The sequence below is a fragment of the Talpa europaea genome, assembly GCF_964194135.1.
Source record: "Talpa europaea genome assembly, chromosome: 8".
Lineage (NCBI taxonomy): Eukaryota > Metazoa > Chordata > Mammalia > Eulipotyphla > Talpidae > Talpa > Talpa europaea.
Window position 1 is genome coordinate 25,100,087 of NC_140075.1, and position 20,321 is coordinate 25,120,407.

The following is a 20,321-nucleotide window of genomic DNA, read 5'->3' on the forward strand; positions in this document are numbered from 1 at the left end:
AGACCAATTTAATACAAACTATTGAAATGTATAAAGAGGTAATAGGGTTATTTCTGGATACTATGATTAAGGGTTCTTGGTATTTTCTTTGACTTGCATTACTTTTGTGAAATGACAAAAACACAATGGAAAAGTAAGTTGAGATAGGTAAATCACAAACTGGGAAATACATCTGCAATCAGTAAGGCAAATGTTTAACAGTTTTAACATACAAAAATAACCCCAAGGGATTATGGTGATGGTTTACAGGTGAAGTGGTGGTGGGAATTTTATGGGGAATACACAATAATAAAATATGTAAATTCAAAAAAATAAATAAAAATAACCCCCCCCCCCAAATTGATATTAGATGGACAGAGAACACAAAAACAAAATACTGGATTGTATTAATATGTAAGAATGATAAGCACAAACAAATGTTTAACCAGATTGGTTAAACATGAATTTAGTAAGATATACTGTTCTCAATTGGCAAAGATTAAACGTAACCAATAGCAATTAATGAATAATACCCAGTCACAGCTGGGTGTTCCCATATGTTACTTTAAATGGTACCACAGGCCCAAATCCTGTGCAACTTTGGAGATGTATTTCACTTCTGTTTTGTTTAGATTTTAAAAAAGGAAGTAAGTACGTGTAGTATATATTACATAGAACCGACTAGGGGGTGGTCTATTTCCCATAAACATATTAATATCACTGCAGTTAAACATGTAAATAGTCACAAGTAAACAAAAGACTAAAGAACTGTCATTTCTGTTGATGACAGCTTTTGCTACAAAATGAGTTCAAGCCAGATCTTACTGCAAAATGAGTTGCCAAAAAAAAAAAAAAATTATATGGTTTTCAGAGGTGTTTTTTTTTTTTTTTTTTTTTTTTTAAGATTACAGAATTGTTGGTAATGAATTCTGAACTGGTCAATCTTCCTAAAAAACAGTTTGGCAATTGATTATCATTTTAGACTTTAAAAAGTTCACAACTTCTGACCTACTTCTAGGAGAAACTAAATAGAAATGCAAAGAGTTATGCTCAAGGATGCTAATAATTTTATTCATAAAAATAAAAATTGAACCAGCATGATAGTCTAACAACAAAGTAATGGCTATATTATGGGACAGAGTTGCGGAAGGCTATTATTTGGCTATAAAATTTGTTTCAAGGAGGATACTTAATGACTGAGGAAAAGGCTCATTACCTACTGCTAAATGAAAAATAAGGAAGATGTAGAATTTCATATTCAGTGTAATGCCAACGAAAAATATATACTTATATAGATTAAAAAGACTTGAATGCACCAAAATATCAATAGAGGCTATAGCTAAATATTGGACTTATGGGTGATATTATTTTTAACTGTTTCAAATTTTTATGAGTAATTTTTTTTAGTAATTATTATGGTCATTTTGTATAAAGAATTCATCATATTTATGTTACTATTTATCTGAGGGCAAAATATAACCTTGGGGCAGGAGGTATGTACTCAGTAAGATAATATATATGGAATGGATGACTCTAGATGCTTCTCCACTTTTAACCATCTCTTGGGGGAGTTTGGCTGATGGTGGCAAAATCCCTGAGAGACTGCTATACTCTCCAGTTCACAGGAGTGGTGGGAAGGCGGGGTAACAGCTACTCTCATGAAATCACAGTCATAACTTACTTGACACCTGCTGAAAAGCTCACCACAGGGAAGAAGAGCCCATCTGTGTTGAAGTTCTCAAACATCCCTTGTACAGGCTGCCCGTTGATGCGGAAGGAGATGCTGGACACTCCCAGGTCAAGGCAACAGCTCACCACATCATCTGACTTCAGGAGGTGCTGGTTGATGGAGGCAACAGCTCTGGGTATCCGGCCTGGTGAGCAAAGAACAGGAAGAAAGCATGTGGGACTCTGGAGGTACTCACCACCCGGCAAATTCTCAATAGGCCACCAGTGGGCGGTGGGGAGGCAGGATGGTACAGGGGAGTCTGGATATTCAACTTTGCTTTCCCTGTGTGGATTAAGCAATGAGAAATGATTTCCTAAGCTGGTGAGTGGGCAGCCTGAGATGAGTTTCAGAGGAAATTCTCAAGCTGCCAGGAATGAGAATAAACAAGGATTCAACCTGTTCAATGTGTGCTCAGATTCTGGCGTGGTGTTTGAAGTAATGAACAAATTGCCGTTTGTGTGTGTGCATGTGTATTTATTTGAACGTGCCAAAAGCCTCATTTCTTCTATTTTCCCCTAAAATATGACCACTTTAGTACTGAATGCAGAAGGTGTCAATGTGGAAAAAAGAGCAAGGTCATCAAGTCATTTATCTGCATTATAGTTTGCTTTAGAATTTTCTCTCTTTCAGATAGGCAGGGAAACACATTGTCAGTCATTCTGTTTAGTGATTCCTTTTGTTGTTGGTGCGATGAACAAAATGTGGTATATACAGACACTGATTTATAATAATGTATGCCTAAAGCCCATGTCATGTCATAAATCAGTATTATTTCAATAAAATAATTTTTAAAAGTTCAGGCAAGAAAATTAGTATGGATTAAAACATCTTGTTTCTTGATTACAGAAATTCCAAATGTTCATAATATGCAGAAAAATATGAAGGAAAAAACTCAATTAAAAATGCTTTCTACTCTTTCAGATACACACCTTTCAACCAAACTGGAACATTAGGTTTTGTATTTGATTTTTTTACATATATTACAAACAATTGATTGCATGAAATAGCCAGAAGGAAATGGATTTCAGTGGCATCATAACATGCCATGACTAGGCAGTTAAAAAAAATCCCCTTAATGGTAGATGTGAGTTCTTTATAAATTTTGCACATATACATCTATGCTATGTAATATTTCTAATCACAGCTTAGAAATATTTAATGTTTTCAGTGGTTACTGATATTCTAGTAATGCATTGTAAACTAAGTGGTGGATTTTAGAATAGAGATATTATTATATAATCTTAATTAAAAAATTAGGTACCCCCTTATTATTTTGGGTGATTGAAAAAATTATATTCCCTCCCAACCTTCCATAATCACTAATGAAGCTGTACCCTGGGCCAAATACTGGGCTTGGGAGTGGAGGCCAAAGATAGAAAACCTATTTCCTGCCCTTAAGAAGTCCATAGTCAGGTGGGAAATAAACATTCAAATAAGGAATTACAATCAGCATACATGTTGGAATGAAGATTTATACAAGATGCCTTCTGGAAGTAAGGAGAGTTGCCAAGTTGATCTGGAAGCACAGGGCAAGTTAAGACTTTAAGATGGAAAGGTTTATTCAATAAATGAGAAAGAAAAGGGCATTCCAGACAGGAGTAAGATTATGCAAAATGGGTGTATAACATATTTGCATAATAGCTGAAGTTTGGTGAGGCTGGAATGTGCGGACTGTTGGGGGCTCAATGAGGAGGTGCTATGGTGGGGGTGGTGGATAAAGAAGGACCAGGTTTACTACCTGAACTACTCGCACTGTAATGATGCAAAAGCATATAATATATGCAATGTATACTGGCAAATAAGTCTGGGAGGGCTTCAGGCTCTTTTTGCAACTTTATACCTTATTTCATTGCTGAGAATGTAGGACCTACAGTCTGTTGACATTATTTAAAACAAAACCAATCGGAGCCAAATTTAAAGAGTGTGCAAGTTTGATACTTTTCCAATTCTTCCATCTGGGGAGACTGAGTACTCTTAGCTCCTTTTATGGAGCTTAGCTATCTAGGTCCCACAATCTTTTCTTCCTTATATTCAAGTATGTTTTGCTATGAACCTGTGACATTAAAACTTGGCACACCTTACTGTCATTGTCTCATTATTAATATTTTTTCCCATTAAGAATCCCCCCCTACTTTCAATGCTTCTTTTTCCATTAATTTAATATTTCTGGAAAATATCACTGTCATTGTTTGAACAAATCCTAAGAGATTTCTGTAAATTTGGGAAAACCAGGAAGCAACTGAAATGCTAGGTTGGACAACGACATTTGCAAGTCTCCAGATTATTGCTGGATAAAAATACAAATCAGAAGGTCCTTTACTTTTCTGAGAATCTTATCAAGTAGGACAAAACCGGCAGTGTTGAGCTGTGACTCCAGGGCCTGTTTTGCCATGCTCCCAGAGTTCGCTCTGGGCCTGTGGGGTAATATTCTTTATCTATAACAGTGTTTGCATGTTTTCAGAAACTGGGTTCCAAGCTTTATTTAGCCTTCAGTATACTATAGCTGCCAAGTGTCTTCCAGAGGACCATGGTTGGAGAATTTTTCTTGTCTGGCTCAGTCTCTTGGTTGAAAACAATAACCAGGATGAGCTATCCTGGCCTGTGGCAAATGACACTGCTTTTTATCTCCTTTATTCTAAGAGACTGAACAGCAAGCAGAAGGTGCTGTTGGAACACTCCCTCAGATCACCTATAGGCAAAGTGAAATCACAGTCTGAACCTATTTTTAAGACATAGGCCATAGAGAACACAGAGTTGGAACCAATATAATCCAGAAACAAAAGAGACTTGATAATTACTGCATAGGAAATGTATACCTAGCAATTGCTTAGAGCCAGGTGATAGGAAGTCTGAATAACAGAGTCCATTTCATTTAATATTCAAGTAGTGAAAGGTCATCTGCTATAGTATATCTCATTTTTAATGTTAGTGCGAAGATTTTGAAGCTATAAAAGGCATTGTGAGATTGCTTTTGTATACTCTTATTAATCTGTTCCCATCTAGAAGAAGCAAGCTCTACTGCTCTCAAGGCTCCAAATGTTTCAGAAGGGTCCTTCATTTAAACAAGACCCTTGCCCTTCCTACCCTGAATAGGGTAGCATGGAGCAGGGGTGGTTGAGCAGGGGCTGGAGTCAGAGAGGGCTGAGTTCAAAGGCTAACTTTTTGCCTGCCATATAAACCTGGGCCTGTGGGCATTGTAATGCCTGCAACGATGCTCTGTAGTTGTTTGAAAGGAACCATTATACTTCCTATGATTTTGATGGAATGAATGACTGATGTCCTGTATACCTTGTCAGAGGCAGTGTTTGTACTAATTAATGGGTACTTCTAATACTAGATACCTTGGGCTTGAGTTCTGGTTCTGTCACTTACTGTGACAACAGGCAAGTTATTTCCTTTGAGGACCCAAGTTTCCTCATCTGTTAAATGAGCATAATAATGTTACGGTATTGTTGGGTTTCAAACGTATTATTCGATGCAGAGTGATTAGAAAAATGCCAGCTATGTTGTAACCTAAGATAAACACCTTCTTTATTATTTTAGGTTTTGTAACTCCAGAAAGTTTAACTACTAAGCTCACAGTAGATAAGCTGGCACAACAGTTTAGGATTATCCTATCTTTTATAATATTAGGAAGAAATAGTAACATGGAAAATCATAGTATTGAGGACAGAATTCAGAAAGTGATTTTAAAAATCACTTGAGTTACTGAAATCAATAAATCCTTCTATTAAAGGATGGTGCTCAAAATTTTTCATTTTCATACATGGTTAATGTCTTCAACCCTTTAGCGCCACCCACAGAATGCAATGCTGTAGAAAGGAAAACTAGAGTTGTCACAGAGAATTTTTCTAAGTCACCGTAACTGCTTAAGAGAATGGGAACTCCAAACAAGAGGAGTATGTAGAGACCATCTACTGAAGCAGGTTAGAGATTCCCTTGCCTCTGCTCATCTGAAGAAACATTCCCTGATTTAGAGACTCAAGGCTATCTGAAGTTACCAGGAACCTGGGAAAAGCCCTTCCAAATGTAGCACATAAAGGAAAAAAACCACGTAATCATATGCCACACATTTTCAGATTAACCCGAGGATATATTACTGTGGAATTTAGTCTCATGTGATGAGTAATATAGGCAACTGGAAGCCCTAACACTCAGCATTTCCAGTGCCCCAGGCACTGCAGAGCTTGGCACTGTAACATAAACACAAATACTTAGGCATTGGGAAAGAGAGTCAAAATACTAAAAAAAAAATGCTGGTGGTTCTACAACTCCCCAGCTGATCTTCTCCCAAAGTTCTGGGGCTGCAAATGTTTGAGTTTCATTGGAGTGTGTTTTGATAGATGAATCAGTTTCCTGGCTTCATCTTAGTAGGGGACAGATGAAGGCTTCTCTTACAAATATGAGAAGACACCCAAATGATCTTGATGTGTCAGAAGTCATAATAAATTGGGAAACACAAATTTACTCCACTCATTCACTTCCTCTATCATTTATTTCTTAGGGAGATGAATGCTCAGCTTAGTTTGATTTTCCAAGGGAAAAGTTGTTCAAAGGAAGGGATAGGTGTGATCTCCTCATGTGAAATTTCCCCCTTGTAGGTAATGTTCTATAGGCTGCTCTGAGCTGCAATCACCCCTAAATGCAATCCTGAAAGGCTAGAATCCTGAAAGGCTACAAGGCTGTCAGGAGAGGGAAAGTGAGACATACAAGAAAAGAGATATATTACTGAATGGGAAGTCACAGAAGTGAAGCTCACTGGGATTCTGGAGGGAGGGTTGGGCAGGTTGGAGATGGGGGACATTTCTATAACTGATGCTCAAAAGTGACTCCACAGGCTTCAGTGGCCAAGACAACCTATTATGGCTGCTTGTTCCCCTACACAGAGAAAATGTTCATTCATAACCCCCAGATCAGTCTGAAACTTCCTTCCCATTAGAGCTATATCCCCTTAAAATACAGCTACCTTTTTGATTGCTGAGTAATATTCCATTGTGTATATGTACCACATTTTCTTGATCCAGTCATCTATTTCTGGGCATTTGGGTTGTTTCCAAAGCTTAGCTATTATAAATAGTGCTGCTATAAACATAGGGGTGCAGTTTGCAGCAACATGGATGGAGCTGGAAGGGATCATGCTCAGCAAAATAAGCCAGAAAGAAAATGAAAAATACTGGATGGTCTCACTCATAGCAGGAATTTAGAAAATCTAAACAAGGGACCAGGAAAAAGGCTAATTATAATAAAGAAAAAATCAAAATCAACAAGTAACTATAAACCAGAGACACACTACAGGAGAGGAGGGATTAAGGCCAAAATGAGGGGGGTGGGAATTGTAGGGGGAATACAACCAAAATGAAAATGCATACATTGTGCAAAAATGAAAAATGATGTAAGAAATATATAAAATAAAATATTAAATACGGCTACCGTCATGGTGTCCAGAGAGGAATTCAGAAAGTTGGACTTGCTCTTTGTTATTACAGTGGATTTGAAAGACAATGAGGGAAGGGAAATGATATTTACCAGGTATCTAGTGTATGTCAAGAATTTCATGGCCCTCATATCTCATTTACATTTCCTAAAAGCCTTATATCATTTTATCTGAAGAAACCAAGTCTCTGAGAGGTTAAGTGAATTGTACAATGTCAAAAAACAACTGCAAGAGTGGGGATTCACATCCAGGCTTAACTCCAAAGTCATGCTGTTTCTTCTTGCCTTTGCCTATTTGCAAAGCATTAAGGGGCACTGCAATTCTTTCCAACTACTGCAACATCTACTGTGCTTTTTTTTTTTTTTTAAGATTTATTTAGTTATGCATACAAGAGCTCAGGTACATGCCAGAGATGCGGAGGGTGAGAGGATCCACCAGAGACAGAGTGGGGAACAGAACAGGCAGATTGACTGAAATACACTGCTGAGGGGAGCAGCGGGCGAGCCAGGAGAGGTCTGCAGTGCCATGTGGGTTGTTCCCTGGCCGTCCGGGAATCAAACTCGTGCTGCAGTGGCTGCGGATTGCTTCGCAGATTTCGTCCCAACCCCTGGCGCCACCAGGGAGGCCCAACATCTACTGTGCTTTAACGACCACTTCAAGATAGTGGCTTAATTTATGCACACAGATACATTGAAAGCTAGTGGATCTGGGCATTTACATCTCCAGGAAAAGGACAAGCACTGTCATGACCAGTTTCCAAAATCTCTCCCCAGCCACCTTCCATCCCCTCCTGTGGTAAGCTGGAGTGTCGTAACCATTTCATTTCTTGTCACAAAATAACCCTTTCATGGGCTCGCCCAAAATTCACTGCTGCCTGGTGGGAGTCATTAGCAGAAACTTTATTTCTTCAACTGGAGCACACATTGACATCTTTACCTGCAGTGCTTTCAAAAAGACAGATGTTCTCTGTGTGCTGGTTGGATAATTCAGAATAATGTCCAGATCTGAGGGAGCACTGTATTTTAGTGAGCATGAAAGAAAGACTGAGGGCTGGAGGCCCAAATTCCCTCTATGGCATGATATACTAAGTGTGACTATTCAGGGAGCCCAAATCAGCTTTTGAAAGCTGAGTCCCATGCCCATTCTCCCTCTCTTTAATTGTAAGCGTTATTTCTCGTGAAGGCAATTGTGGACTTGGGACATCTATCCACTTCCCAGCCTTCAGAGGAGGCAGGGCAAGGCGGCAGAGAGGAGTGCTGTTTACTCCCGAGTGCTATACACTCCGGGAATGACACACACTTGGCAGGTGTTCAGAGGGCAGTCCTTTCTGGATGCACAGTGAGGGGGATATTTGCCTGATTCTCTGATGGAGTTACTCTGCACATTTTACAAAGGGGTACACTAACTTCTCCAAGGGGTGCTGCAAAGTCTGGAAAAGACTGAGTAAACTTCCATTTAGAATGGTTAGTTTGACTGGAAACAGTAAGTGCTGGTGAGGATGTGGTAAAAGAGGAACCCTCTTACACTGCTGGTGGGAATGTAAACTGGTCTGCCGCTATGAAAAGCCATGTGGCAGTTCCTCAAAATACTAAAAACAGATCTAACATATGATTCAGCTATTATACTCCTAGGAATCTACCCAAAGGACACAAAAATAATAATTAAAAAAAATTCTGCACTTCTATGTTTATTGCAGCACCATTTACAATTGCTAAGATATGGAAACAATCCAAATGCCTCAAAACAGAAGAATAGATCAAGAAATGTGCTTATACACAATGGAATACTACTCAGCAGTCAAAAAGATAAACTCATGCCATTTGTGGCAACATGGATGGAGCTGGAAGGGATTATGCTAAGTGAATAAGACAGAAGGAAAAGATAAATATCGGATGGTTTCACTTATCTGAGGAATATAGAGACACTGAAAAAAGGTTCAGGAAAAAGACAAAACCTTCAAGTTGACCGTAGATCTGAGGCCTACAGCAAGGGAGGGGAAGGAAGAGGGGTCAAAACAGGGGAGGGAAGAACACAAGGGACTATGGGGATGGCTCACAGGTGATATGGTGGTGGGAGAACTATGGGGACTACACCTGAGGGGAGAAATCAAATATTGTACAAGATGTACAATGACGTACTGAATTTAATTTAAAAAATAGAATGGTTAATTTGTGACAGGGTCCAATTTGTTTCATCCAAGGGTCCAGATGTACTTCATACTTCCTAAGCCCATTTTCTTCAGGAGTGGCTTGGGATTCAGAGAATATGCTCGCTTTATGGTGATAAGATGGTGGGGCCCGAGCAGCTGCCAGCAGGCAGATGGATGATGATTTTCTTGGGTTAATCCCATTCATTTCTTACTGAGTGAATCCTATGAGATTTGGGTGCTGCAGATGTATATGAGCACAATGACCCTTTATTCCAAAATCACCTCCCCACCCAGAGACAGCTATCTGGGAAGCTATGAGGTTAACGAAAGCCACTTTATAGCCACAGAGGCAGTGGCTCCCTGATAGGACAGGGGTTCTAAGAGCCAAGCAGGGACGATCCACCCACAACCCCCATTTCAACCTGCAACGTTTCACTAGCTTTTCCTATACCCTGCCACCCAGGGACACACGAAACATGACACAGACTTTCTAGTTCTTTCCACAAATGACTTATATAATTGTAAATAAATATATGAATACACTTATACCATTCTCCAAAGTTTTTAAATATTTAAATTGTATGTAAGCACACATACACAAAAACATCCTGACCAATGGAAAATGAAGACCAACTACAGGAAGCATGCCACCAGGACGTAAGTGAGTGGTTTTAACTTGAAAGCTAAGGGATGAAGGAAAATCTGGTGGATTTCACAGTCCCTCGTTTTTAAAGGAAATACATAGGTGTTCTAGAGACAACTTTTCCCTTGCACTGGATTTTAGGAAGATGGTGTGTTCCTTAAGAGATTGCAAGTTGCTTATATAAGCGATTTCTACAAGGGACACAATGTCTCCAACTGCTGTTTTGCAAAAGATACAGATCTGGCTCACTGTGGAGGACAGACAGGAGAGGTGGTCTTGTTCTGGGGTGAAAATTTCATAGTTCTTCTAGCATTTTTATCCCAGCAGATGCCAACCCATTTCTCCACAGGCACAGGCCATGGCCAGGCTTGGGGAAAGCATCCATGTTTTTCTGAAAAAAAGGAAGTTCTCAATTCTTTTAAAGAAATTAGCATCTGGGGGCCTCCCCGGGTGGCGCTGGTGGTTGAGCTCAGCACTGTGAAGCTGATCGCAGCCTCTAAAGTGCGGGTTCTATCCCAGCCCACCAGCGAGAATCCCACATGGCGCACAGACCTCTCCTGTCTTGCCCGCTGCTCCCCTCAGTAGTGTATTTCAGTCAGTCGGTCTGTTCCCCACTCTGTCTCTGTTGAATTCTCTCACACTCCCACGCATCTGGCCTGTACCCCGGTTATTATATGCATGAATCAATAAATCTTTAAAAAAAAATTAGTATCTGCCACATGTCAGGCACAGATTCAGACTTTTTGTAACATGCGTCATGAAGTGATGCACTGCACTGACAAGATGACACTCCCTCGTCAGAGCTGGATGCTTCCCAGTGTGGCTGTGAATAAATTGCTTAAATATCTTTGTGCCTCAGTTTCCACATATATAACATGAAGTTAATATTATCCACCTTCAGAGGGTCAGATGAGAGAAAAAATGCGCCAGAAGTGGATAGCTCACTATCCAGTAAATACTGAGTCTCTTTTGCTTTCCCTATTTGCCCATATAACCCTGACAATCCTATGCAATCTGGATTGTACAGCTACAGACACTGAGTCAAATGATCTGCACTAGATCATGCAGCTAGAAATGCCAGAGCCATGATCTAAAAGCTGCCCTTCTCCTCTAAGATCTGACACTCTTACCAGCTAACCATCTGATTAGTTGAGATTCTTGAGTCTGTATCATTTCAACAGAAAGTAACTATTTCAACTTGAACAATTTGAGCTTTGGTCCTCCCCCAGCAAGAGATGAGGGTGGAAGTTGGAGCAAGGTACTCACCTGACCAAAGGTGAAGTCCGTCAAAGCCATAAGAGTACAGGTCATCGCCAACACCGTTGCCTCCCCAGCCTTCCCCACCTCCGGGATAGGGTGCGTATCCTGAAGAGGAGGCCCAGCCCACCCGCAGGTGTGTGGGCTCTGCAGTCAGGAAGGGGTCCACCTGGTCGATGATGAGCTCGAAGTACCACTTCTTGTACTGTGCCGAGCCTTCGGCCACTCCCAAGAAGATGTTTGGCCGAATACTGAAATTAAACGTGGGACAGATGGCATCCACAGGCTCTTCAGGACTGAAAAAGCTAGTCTGAACCAGAGTACAGGGGACACTGGCCCAAAAAAATCAAGGTGACAGCAAATCTGTGTTTTCTGTATTGCTCTGTAACACTTCAGTTCTTACTGGGAGGTGTCAGGACAACATTATTTCCTTTTTAAGGTGTAAAGCCTGCTTCTTAAAATATTTCATTCAGGGAAATCAACATTTATTGAGTAATTTGGGCAAAGCTGCTGAAAACATCATACAGCGTTGCATGATTACAGTCCCTGTGTCTTTCTGTAAGTCAAAGAAATGACTCAGATTCCATTTTCTGGTAAATTGGTTTCAGCACCCCATTTTCATAACAGAAGCTTTCTCACCTAAGCATTATTAATAACAACGGGCTCTTGAATGTCTTAAGTTCACTACTGGATAGAAGCCAGAAAAAGACAAATATTGCTTGGTATCACTTACATGTGGAATCTAAAAGAAGAAAGTTTAAACAGAGAATGGAAAAGAGGTTGCAAGGATGGGGGAGGTATTAGGGAAATGCTGGGACAAGGGCATGAACTATCACTTATGAGTAAGGTCTGAGAGTCTCACATAGAATACGGTGCCTGGAGTTGCTAACACTGCGTGTAACTGAGATTTTATTAAGAGTAGAACTGAAATGTTCTCATGGGGGATGATAAATATGTGAGGTAACAGATGTGTGAATTCATTCAATGTGGGGGGAACCCTCTCACAATGTATGCGTATAGCAAGTCATCACATTGGTACTAAGTATCCTACAATTTTATTTGTCAATTGTACATGGGTAAAGCAGAAAAAAATTCAACCTAGATGACAGCAAAGCAGGGACAGCATGAAGTGACTGATAGGCACCTTTGTTAGGGGCTTGAGGCTTTTATGTATTCAGCACGGAGATGACTAAGTATTTCCAGCAATCACTCAGAGAGCTACTAACAGGACTATGCCCCGCTTTGGGTGAGCAGGGAAAACCAGATACCTAAAAGAAAGATGGTCAGTGTAGATGGGTCAGGTCTGCAGACTGCTCTATGCTTCTGAGGGGGGTTCCTTCCTCACACCTACTTTGGGGAGTAGGCTGAGGCGGAAAGGTGCTGAGGAAGCTTAGGCCTCCCTTTCCAGCCCAGTCCATAGGCATGGAGCTTCAGCTCAGGCTTCTGCATATACCAGGTGGTATAATATCCTCCACCCTTGGCAACTTCAGGGAAATGTTTGAGAAAGTCTGCTTAAGGGGTTGGGGTACAAGGCTCTGAGAGAACACATCATTTCCTGGCCTGTTCTTCTGTGACAAGGATGGGTGGTTAGCCATGGAATTGAGATCAGCCCTCTTCCTATCCTGTCTGGAGACAAAATGGGCGTTCAGAATGGCGGTGGCCTTACCTCGTTACATCATTAATCAGCCGAGTCTGCAGGAGCAGGTTTCTCCGGGGCAGCAAGTTGTCACAGATCAGATTCTGGTTGGCTCTCACTGCAACCCCATTGCAGAGACAGAGGGAGCACAGCACATCCAGAACCTGCAGTGGGACACCAGACCTTAGGAGCACCAGGAGGGCACAGCAGCAGGGCCCGATGGATCGGGAGCACACGTGAAAGAAGTGGGTTCTGGGCAGGGTGGGGGCTGGGTGACAGGTGGAAGGACCTAGTAGGTATGGGTGAATGATGCCCAGATGTAGTTCTTGGGGAAATGAGGCTGGGCTTCCTTCTAGGCCCTCTGTTCTCGTCTTGTGCACCTTCCCTCCAAACCAAGTATGTCATCTGTGGTCACTGTTCAGTTCAGGTGGGTAAGAGTCTGAGCGCTAAAGACAGACCAGCTAGGTTACCATCCTAGCGAGAGCCAGGATGGGTGAGATGAGCAACCAAGGCTACAGAACCCAGGAGTATCCCCACTCAGTCACACGAGCAGGGGCGAGGGCTGGCAGATCCTCCATCTGCCCCCACTCAGCCCTGCAGACCTCAGCCCAAGATCAGTAGGCACTTACACAACTTCATGAAAGGCACTTGGATTCCCATTTGGCTAAGGCTCCTGGCATCAAGCAGGCTGGGGAACATCTTGTCCATGGCACAGAGATGAGGGCAGGACAGATCTGGTCCTTGGGTCTCTTACTGTGATTACCAAAACTAAGATACTCATATTCCTGGAATCGATATTCAAAAATATCTCACCTGCTCTCCTCCTCTTAGCTAGGCTGAGTACAAACTTGTGAGAGAGGCAAAGTCTCCTCTGAATCTACCAAACCAGTCACATAGTCACTTCTGTTCCTCTTTTCCTGCTGCTGGGACAGTATGAAGAGCCCCTGGCCTCTGCTTCCTGTTTCCTCTCTGCCCCCACCCCTCACCTTCCCATTCACTGGACTAAGTCCTCTTTCTCTTTCAGTCAGATTCTGTGTTCTCGTGAAGGAGTAAACTGCCTAGGCCAGCCACTGCTGCTCCCTCTCCCCCACAGGGGGGAATGTGCAAACAGCAGTCAATAAATAATAGCAAGGATGATGGCAGCCTGCACCAACAGGGAGGCGGCAGCTGCATTTCCAAGTGGCCACTGAGGACTCAGTGCTTAGTGGGGTTGGATGACTTCAGGCTGTTGATGGCGTTTGTATCCATAATTCTCACAAGCCAATTTTCTACCTGACTCTCTGAGTGTCGATCTCACTCCAGATAAATACAAAGCACATTTATGGGACATGAAAAAAAGGGCAGGTTTACCAAGGAGTCTACCCATTACCATGCCCTGAAACAGATCGACTGTGGAACTGGAAATCCAGAGGGTAATTTCTCACCTTAAAAAGAGCCATGGACGGCCAGGAAATTAAATACTTATCATCTGGCCTATCACCCATTTTCATCTGTTTTTGTCTCAGAGTGAGGGCTGCAGGAGCCTTGCTGTCACAGACAGAGGGAAAGCAGAGCTTAATCCACTCACAATGGGAACACCAAAGAGAAACGGACTCTGGGAAGAGCGCAGTGCCTGTGAGTGCTGTCACAGAGCACGGGGCTGACACTGTTTAGGCTTTGTCTTAGAAGGCATTTCTTTGGTGGAGTGGGGGCCACTTCCTTTCTTAAAAAAAAAGTCATATACTTTTTCAGATTGAGGGGGCTGAGGCCTATCCTGCAGGGGGGATGTGCAGGCACTGTGCTCAGGTCACCCAGACTTTCAGAGAGGGAGTGAGCCTGAGACCTCTCTGGATGGTGCAGCTGGCTGCGGCAGTTCTCCCGAGGGGTCGCCAGACTCCATTTCCTTCTTGTCCTGAGCACACACTGGGGCTCTACTTTCCAGCCTCCCCTGCAGTTAGGTGGGGTCATGTGACTGCCTTCTGGCCAGCGAGAAGTGGGTGGACATGATGTGTTATCACTTCCGGGCCTAATCTCCATAGTCCTCCTGTATCCTCTCTCTTCTCAGCTGGATGCTGAGATCTAGGGAAGGATTACAAGACCCAGGATTTCCTTACTCAAATGGGATCCAGAAGCAGCGGCATCACGGAGGAGCTTGCCAGAAACTCAGATGCTCAGAACTGTCCCTCAACTTTCTCCATCAGAATCTTCATTTTAATACTATGTCCAGGAAATTTGTGAGCACATCACAGTCTGTGAATCCCTGTCCTACGCAACAGTAGAAGCATTAAGGAGAAGGAACCCATCTGAGTGACCACAGAAGGGAGCCCTCCCTCTGACTGGCCTGGAATTGGGGAGTGCAAGTCAGTCTTCACTATGGGATTTCGGGGCTGTCACAGGATTTTGGGGCTGTCACAGGAGTTGGGCTGCTCTAATCTGTACACTGGCTCATATTGGGGAATTCATTGGTTCCTTCTTGGACTTGCTTTCATCACTAACACCATATTTCATTGAAGAGCCTGAGCTGGCTTTTTTCTCCTCCAGGTTTTAGTGGGGATTCTGCCTTAAAAGTGAAAAACCACCTACTGTATGTCCCTGGAAATACCATTTGGCTTTTGTACTTGGTGCTCAGCTTTTATCTATAAGAAGTTTATTAAAAATGCTAATTATACTTGTGATTCCCTTCCTATCGAGCCCTATATTTGAATAATGAGTGCTTTGAAATCACTAAGGAACAGACTTTGTTCTCCTATGGATGAGACCCGGGTGGCTGGGAACACTTCGCTCTTGCCTTGGGAATGAGTAGGAAATGAAAGGATCCTTTGGAGCTTTTGAAGCAACTGTGTGGGAGTGAGGGACTTGCTTACCTGTGTTCTGTCTTCCCCTCAACCCTGGCTGATCCTTCATCTGATTTATACTTTCTCAGAGCCAAAGTTGATTCACCATGTATTTTTTTTCACGAGTGGCTCCAAACCCCAGTAATAAAATATCTTTATCAATGACAAACACTGAGTAGGTTTAGAGTAAGGAAGTTGGGGAGCAAGTGTAAAGGGCCTATTTTTACTTATTGGATGCTTACTCCATGGAAAAAGTAGAAGGTGACTGGTATAATTTCCCCCAATAGCTCACTCTCCCAAACAATAAAAGCAGGGCTGCTAACACAGTGTGTTTCTCACCTCTCACAGGCCACCTGTTGGCGGAGGTGAGCCCTGTGCATGGGCGTGTGGTGAGATGGGATTGGATTCTGCCTCCATTCCTTCTTTCCTTTTACTCATTGGTTACCCCTTCGGCAGACATGTAGTAAAGCCTGCATAAGTAACACAGGAACTTGGCACTATGGGGATTCAACAGCTGCTCCCTACAATGAAGGAACTTACAGTTGGTGAGAGAAATGTATGTGTCAGAGTAACTACAGTGAAAGGCAGTGTAGAGCTACCGTGCAATGGAGTGCAGTTTATATGGTTCAAGGACTGGACCACGTTCAACTGGAATCAGAAAAAGTCACACAAAGGGAGTAGTATTTGAACAGAGTTTTGAAGGGCAGAGGGAATTTTGACAGGTCCTGATAAAGAGGAAGTCAGAAGAAACTGAGGGGCCAGGAAGAGCAAGGTCAGTGGAAGGCCCAGATCCAAGTGCATTCAGAGAGGGAACAGGCACTACCTCCAGTTTGATCATGCTGTAGCTGAGTGACAATGCTTCCCAGGGTAGGGATAGTGCTCACGACTGAACATTTTTAGAGGTTTTGAGAGTAGAGATGCAAAAAGCGCCACTACTGATAACACTCCCCCCACCCTAGGCCTGTGAGGAGGCGATATAGGACAGAAAGGGGTTTCTTAGTCCATGAGACATACAAACCTTTTTAAAAATAAAAAAAAATGGTCATGACTTTGAAGACCACTTTCCACTCCAGTCTCAGAAATAGTCACTTATCATATAAAAATGTCTTGTCTTGTGAATATTTTAGTGTCAATGATTTTGTGTATAGATCATTACAAAAAGAATGCTGTGTTAAACATGCTCACAAAACACATGGGCTTGAAGAATATGTTCACAGAGATATTGGAAAGAGTATTGAAAGTTGGAAGACCTGAAGTGTGGTTCCAGACTATCACTAATGCGTAGTGTGGCCTTTGGCAAGTTGCTTAGCAGCTCAGGGTCCATGTGCTGGTGTTGTCTCTGCCTCTGCCAAATGGAAATAGTAACAATCCTACTTCATGGGGTCAGACCTAGCTCTAAAGAAAATGCATGTGAACACTGAGGACAGAACCTGGCATTCAGCAAATACAACACAAGTGTTGGCTGCCATCATCACCATCATCACCACCACCACCACCACCACCATCATCATCAGTGTTGCTGCTGGTGGAGGTATTTTGAGGTGCCTATGACCCTAAAATTCTGCATATTTTGACTGTCTTCAGGGTAGACAAAGGGAATGGGTGAGAGATGCTGGAAAATCTAAGCCTCAAGTAAACAGAACAGCCAGGATAGGAAAACAATACCTTGGCATTTTCCAGGCAAAGACAAATGGTTGCAATGGAAGTCTGGCCTGCACCCAGCACATTTTTTGCAAAGTTACCACAAATACCCTGGAGAAGATTTGAGACAAGGCCCATCTTTGAAAAGAAAAGTTAGCCAATTGAATAATCTCAAGGGCAGGACCTGAATTCACGACAAGCCAGCCTTCATCAAAAATAGCCAAAGACAAAAAGGAGCTAGAAACCAGGATCACATTCTCTGCACTTTGACAATATTGCCAGAATTTCTCAAATAGAGCCTTGACTCCCAATGATGAAAGGCTCCTCTGCTAGTACACTTGGCTAACCTCCCAGACCAGGTATTGGTTCCTAGCAAAGCACCTCAACTTACTAGGCTTCAGTTTCCTCAACTATGGAATGGGCAGAATAGTAATCAACTTGCTGCCAAGTGACAGCCACAAAGTGCTTTTTGGCTTTGGGCTGAAAGAAGCTAAGGCAAAGTTGGTTGTTGATTAAGTTCATTATATGTAGAATGATCATAAAAAAGCTCTGACACTAGAGTGCTGTCCTGTCAAGAGCTCCTCTTGACATCAGCACGTAGCTCGGGGCTTAGACTATGGGCAACTCCCGTGCTTATCAATTATTCTTATTATACTTTGCAGACAGAAAGGAACATGTTGGAACATAGAGAAGCTGGATTGTAGCTGGAGCCTCATGACCACTTTTGATTTACGGCATTTGGGAAAGCAATTATAGACCCCACATATATCTTTCTATTCTTTGCCAAGTAATTTCACAGATGCTAAAGACCATGGCTTTTTTTTTTTTTTTCTTCCTAAGGATGATACATAGCATCTAAGCACCACTGCAGAGGCTCATTTTCCAGGACCCGTGGAGACATGTCTCAAATGTGCTGTACCCCAAGTGATGGTGAGCAAAGAAGGCTAGACACCAAGCTGAGTTATCTCCACTCTGCAGGAACCCAGCTGCTGTCCCTCATGTCCAGTCATGCCAGCCGCTCTTGAAATACTCTCTCTCAGCCTTGGAGTACCTGCCTGCTTACAAATTAATGAATGTAGCAACCCGCATATATGGGACAGATGCTGAAGAGTCAGGGTAAAAGAAATGATCTCTTTAGAGATCATGTCATTGAGGTACAATTCTATAAAAATAGAGATACTGAAACTGTAAGAGACTTCAGAAAATTGGTATTTAATTCATTTAGTACATGAGATGGCATCATCTTGATTTTACAGATGAAATAACTGAAGCCCAAAGTCAAAACCCTGTTTGGTATATAAAGGTGAGAATTGCCACTTCAGTCCTTTTGCTCATTCATACAGATGCATTGACTTCCCTTTGTTTAATTCATGGGAAATCTGATGTCATTTAATAACAAGAATAAAGTGATTAAAAATTCTACACTATTCTTCATTGAGTTTCTTTATACTGCTTGGTATTAGTCGTGTCACCAGGAAGCTCCTAGACACTGGGGCTCCTAGTCCTGCCACTCGCCTTGTATGGTGCCTAGTCCGTGCCTGACAGCCAGCTGGCTGGGAAGGGCTAGTGATGATGAGGACTTGGGAAACTGGTGGAAGCCAAGGGAGCTCCTCGACATCTGTGTGACCGTCTGGCTTGGAGTGTGCTTCCAGGCCACAAAGAATCTTTCAGAACGCAGTGTCCCAAGGTTTTTATTTTTTAAATCAAAGACAAGAAGAAAGTAGTCAATGCACGCTCAATAAAGCACAATAGCCATAAGTCACTCATTGTTTGGGTTTTTCTTTCCAGGCTTACCTTGTGATTCCGGCCATGCTTGTCCAACAGGGAGATGATGGACTTGATATGACCCTCTGCTATAAGATTTAAGGCTTCTGGGCTTTCAATTAGGATGCAGTGCAAAACTTCCAAGATACCTACATGAATGGCACAAAAATCATTTGGACATTAAATAACCTGCAGAACTGACAATGACTTTATCAGGCTGAAATGGCCAGCCTGAGGGAACAGGCTTTTTGAATCTATTAAAAAGCTCCTGTCAGAAGAAAGATACAGCCTTCTCTGGTAGGTTTCAAGAGCCTCTGGGGCCCATCCAGTCTGTAAAATAGAGGTGAGTTTTATTTAGCTCCAACCATATTTCCCACTTTCTGGACAAGGACATAATCCTTTTGTGTCAAAATTTAGAGAAGCAGCTGTAAAATGGAATTCTTAATTTTATCAAAACAAGCAATACTTAATTTAAACATAAATAGGTAAGCAGATGCCCAGTTTACTATAAATAAAAATTCGAAAGGTCATTCAAGTCATTTAGAAAATACTGAGTGTTCCTTGAATCGGCATCTAGACGTTATTTTTATCTTGCATGCACTGGTATAGCAAACAAACAAACTATGAACTCATTAAATAAAGATCATTTGGCTTTGTCCCCTTTTCTCGGCACACAGGTAATTTTCTGTATTAAGTGAAGGCTGAGGAAAAATTATTTGTGCCCCTGCAGCCCAGTATATAACAAGAGTACCACCGTGATGAAAATCACGAGAAATAGTTGGCCAGAATCTTTGTTGGTTTTACTGAGAAATTCCTGTTGACTCAGTTTTTCCTCAAGGTTTTCATAAATTACCCTGACATGTAATTTAGCCCATGAAAGGAGGCACTGAAGAAAATAGAGGCTTTGGAAGACATGTGTGGAGGTGGATGGTCCTCGGGGGAGCCTTCCCTTAAGTTATCTGTCCAAACTCCTGTCACCTCTAAACAATGAAAAAAATTAAAACCTTTCCACTTCCCAGTGGGGGGCCTCCACCTGCCACATTCATTCAACTCTGAGCAACCAAACCTAGCAGCCTCACGGCATGAACACCAACCAACGATGGACACTCTCTTGGCTCACATTCTCTAAGTCATCAAGAAGGATGTAGACATGATAAAGAGGGCAGTTCAAGGGGGTGTGAGGACCATCACCCTCCCTTCCTCCACCATCATTCTTCAGTGCTGCTTCTAACCAAAATAGTTAGGAGGACGACATCCAGAGAAAGCTTAGAAACCC

The 20,321-nt window shown here is 42.2% G+C and overlaps 1 protein-coding gene across 2 annotated transcripts in view; it reads right to left on the reverse strand.

Annotated features, from left to right (window-relative positions):
* RYR3 (ryanodine receptor 3) overlaps positions 1–20,321 on the reverse strand; it is a gene marked incomplete at both ends in the record, with an annotated part of 506,236 nt that overhangs the window by 224,023 nt on the left and 261,892 nt on the right. For both annotated transcript variants that reach the window (XM_084241349.1, XM_084241348.1), the window contains 4 exons: positions 1,661–1,853; positions 11,201–11,442; positions 12,858–12,991; positions 19,076–19,194. In XM_084241349.1, the coding sequence (XP_084097475.1) occupies positions 1,661–1,853; positions 11,201–11,442; positions 12,858–12,991; positions 19,076–19,194 (688 nt within the window). The remainder of the gene's footprint in view (positions 1–1,660; positions 1,854–11,200; positions 11,443–12,857; positions 12,992–19,075; positions 19,195–20,321) is intronic.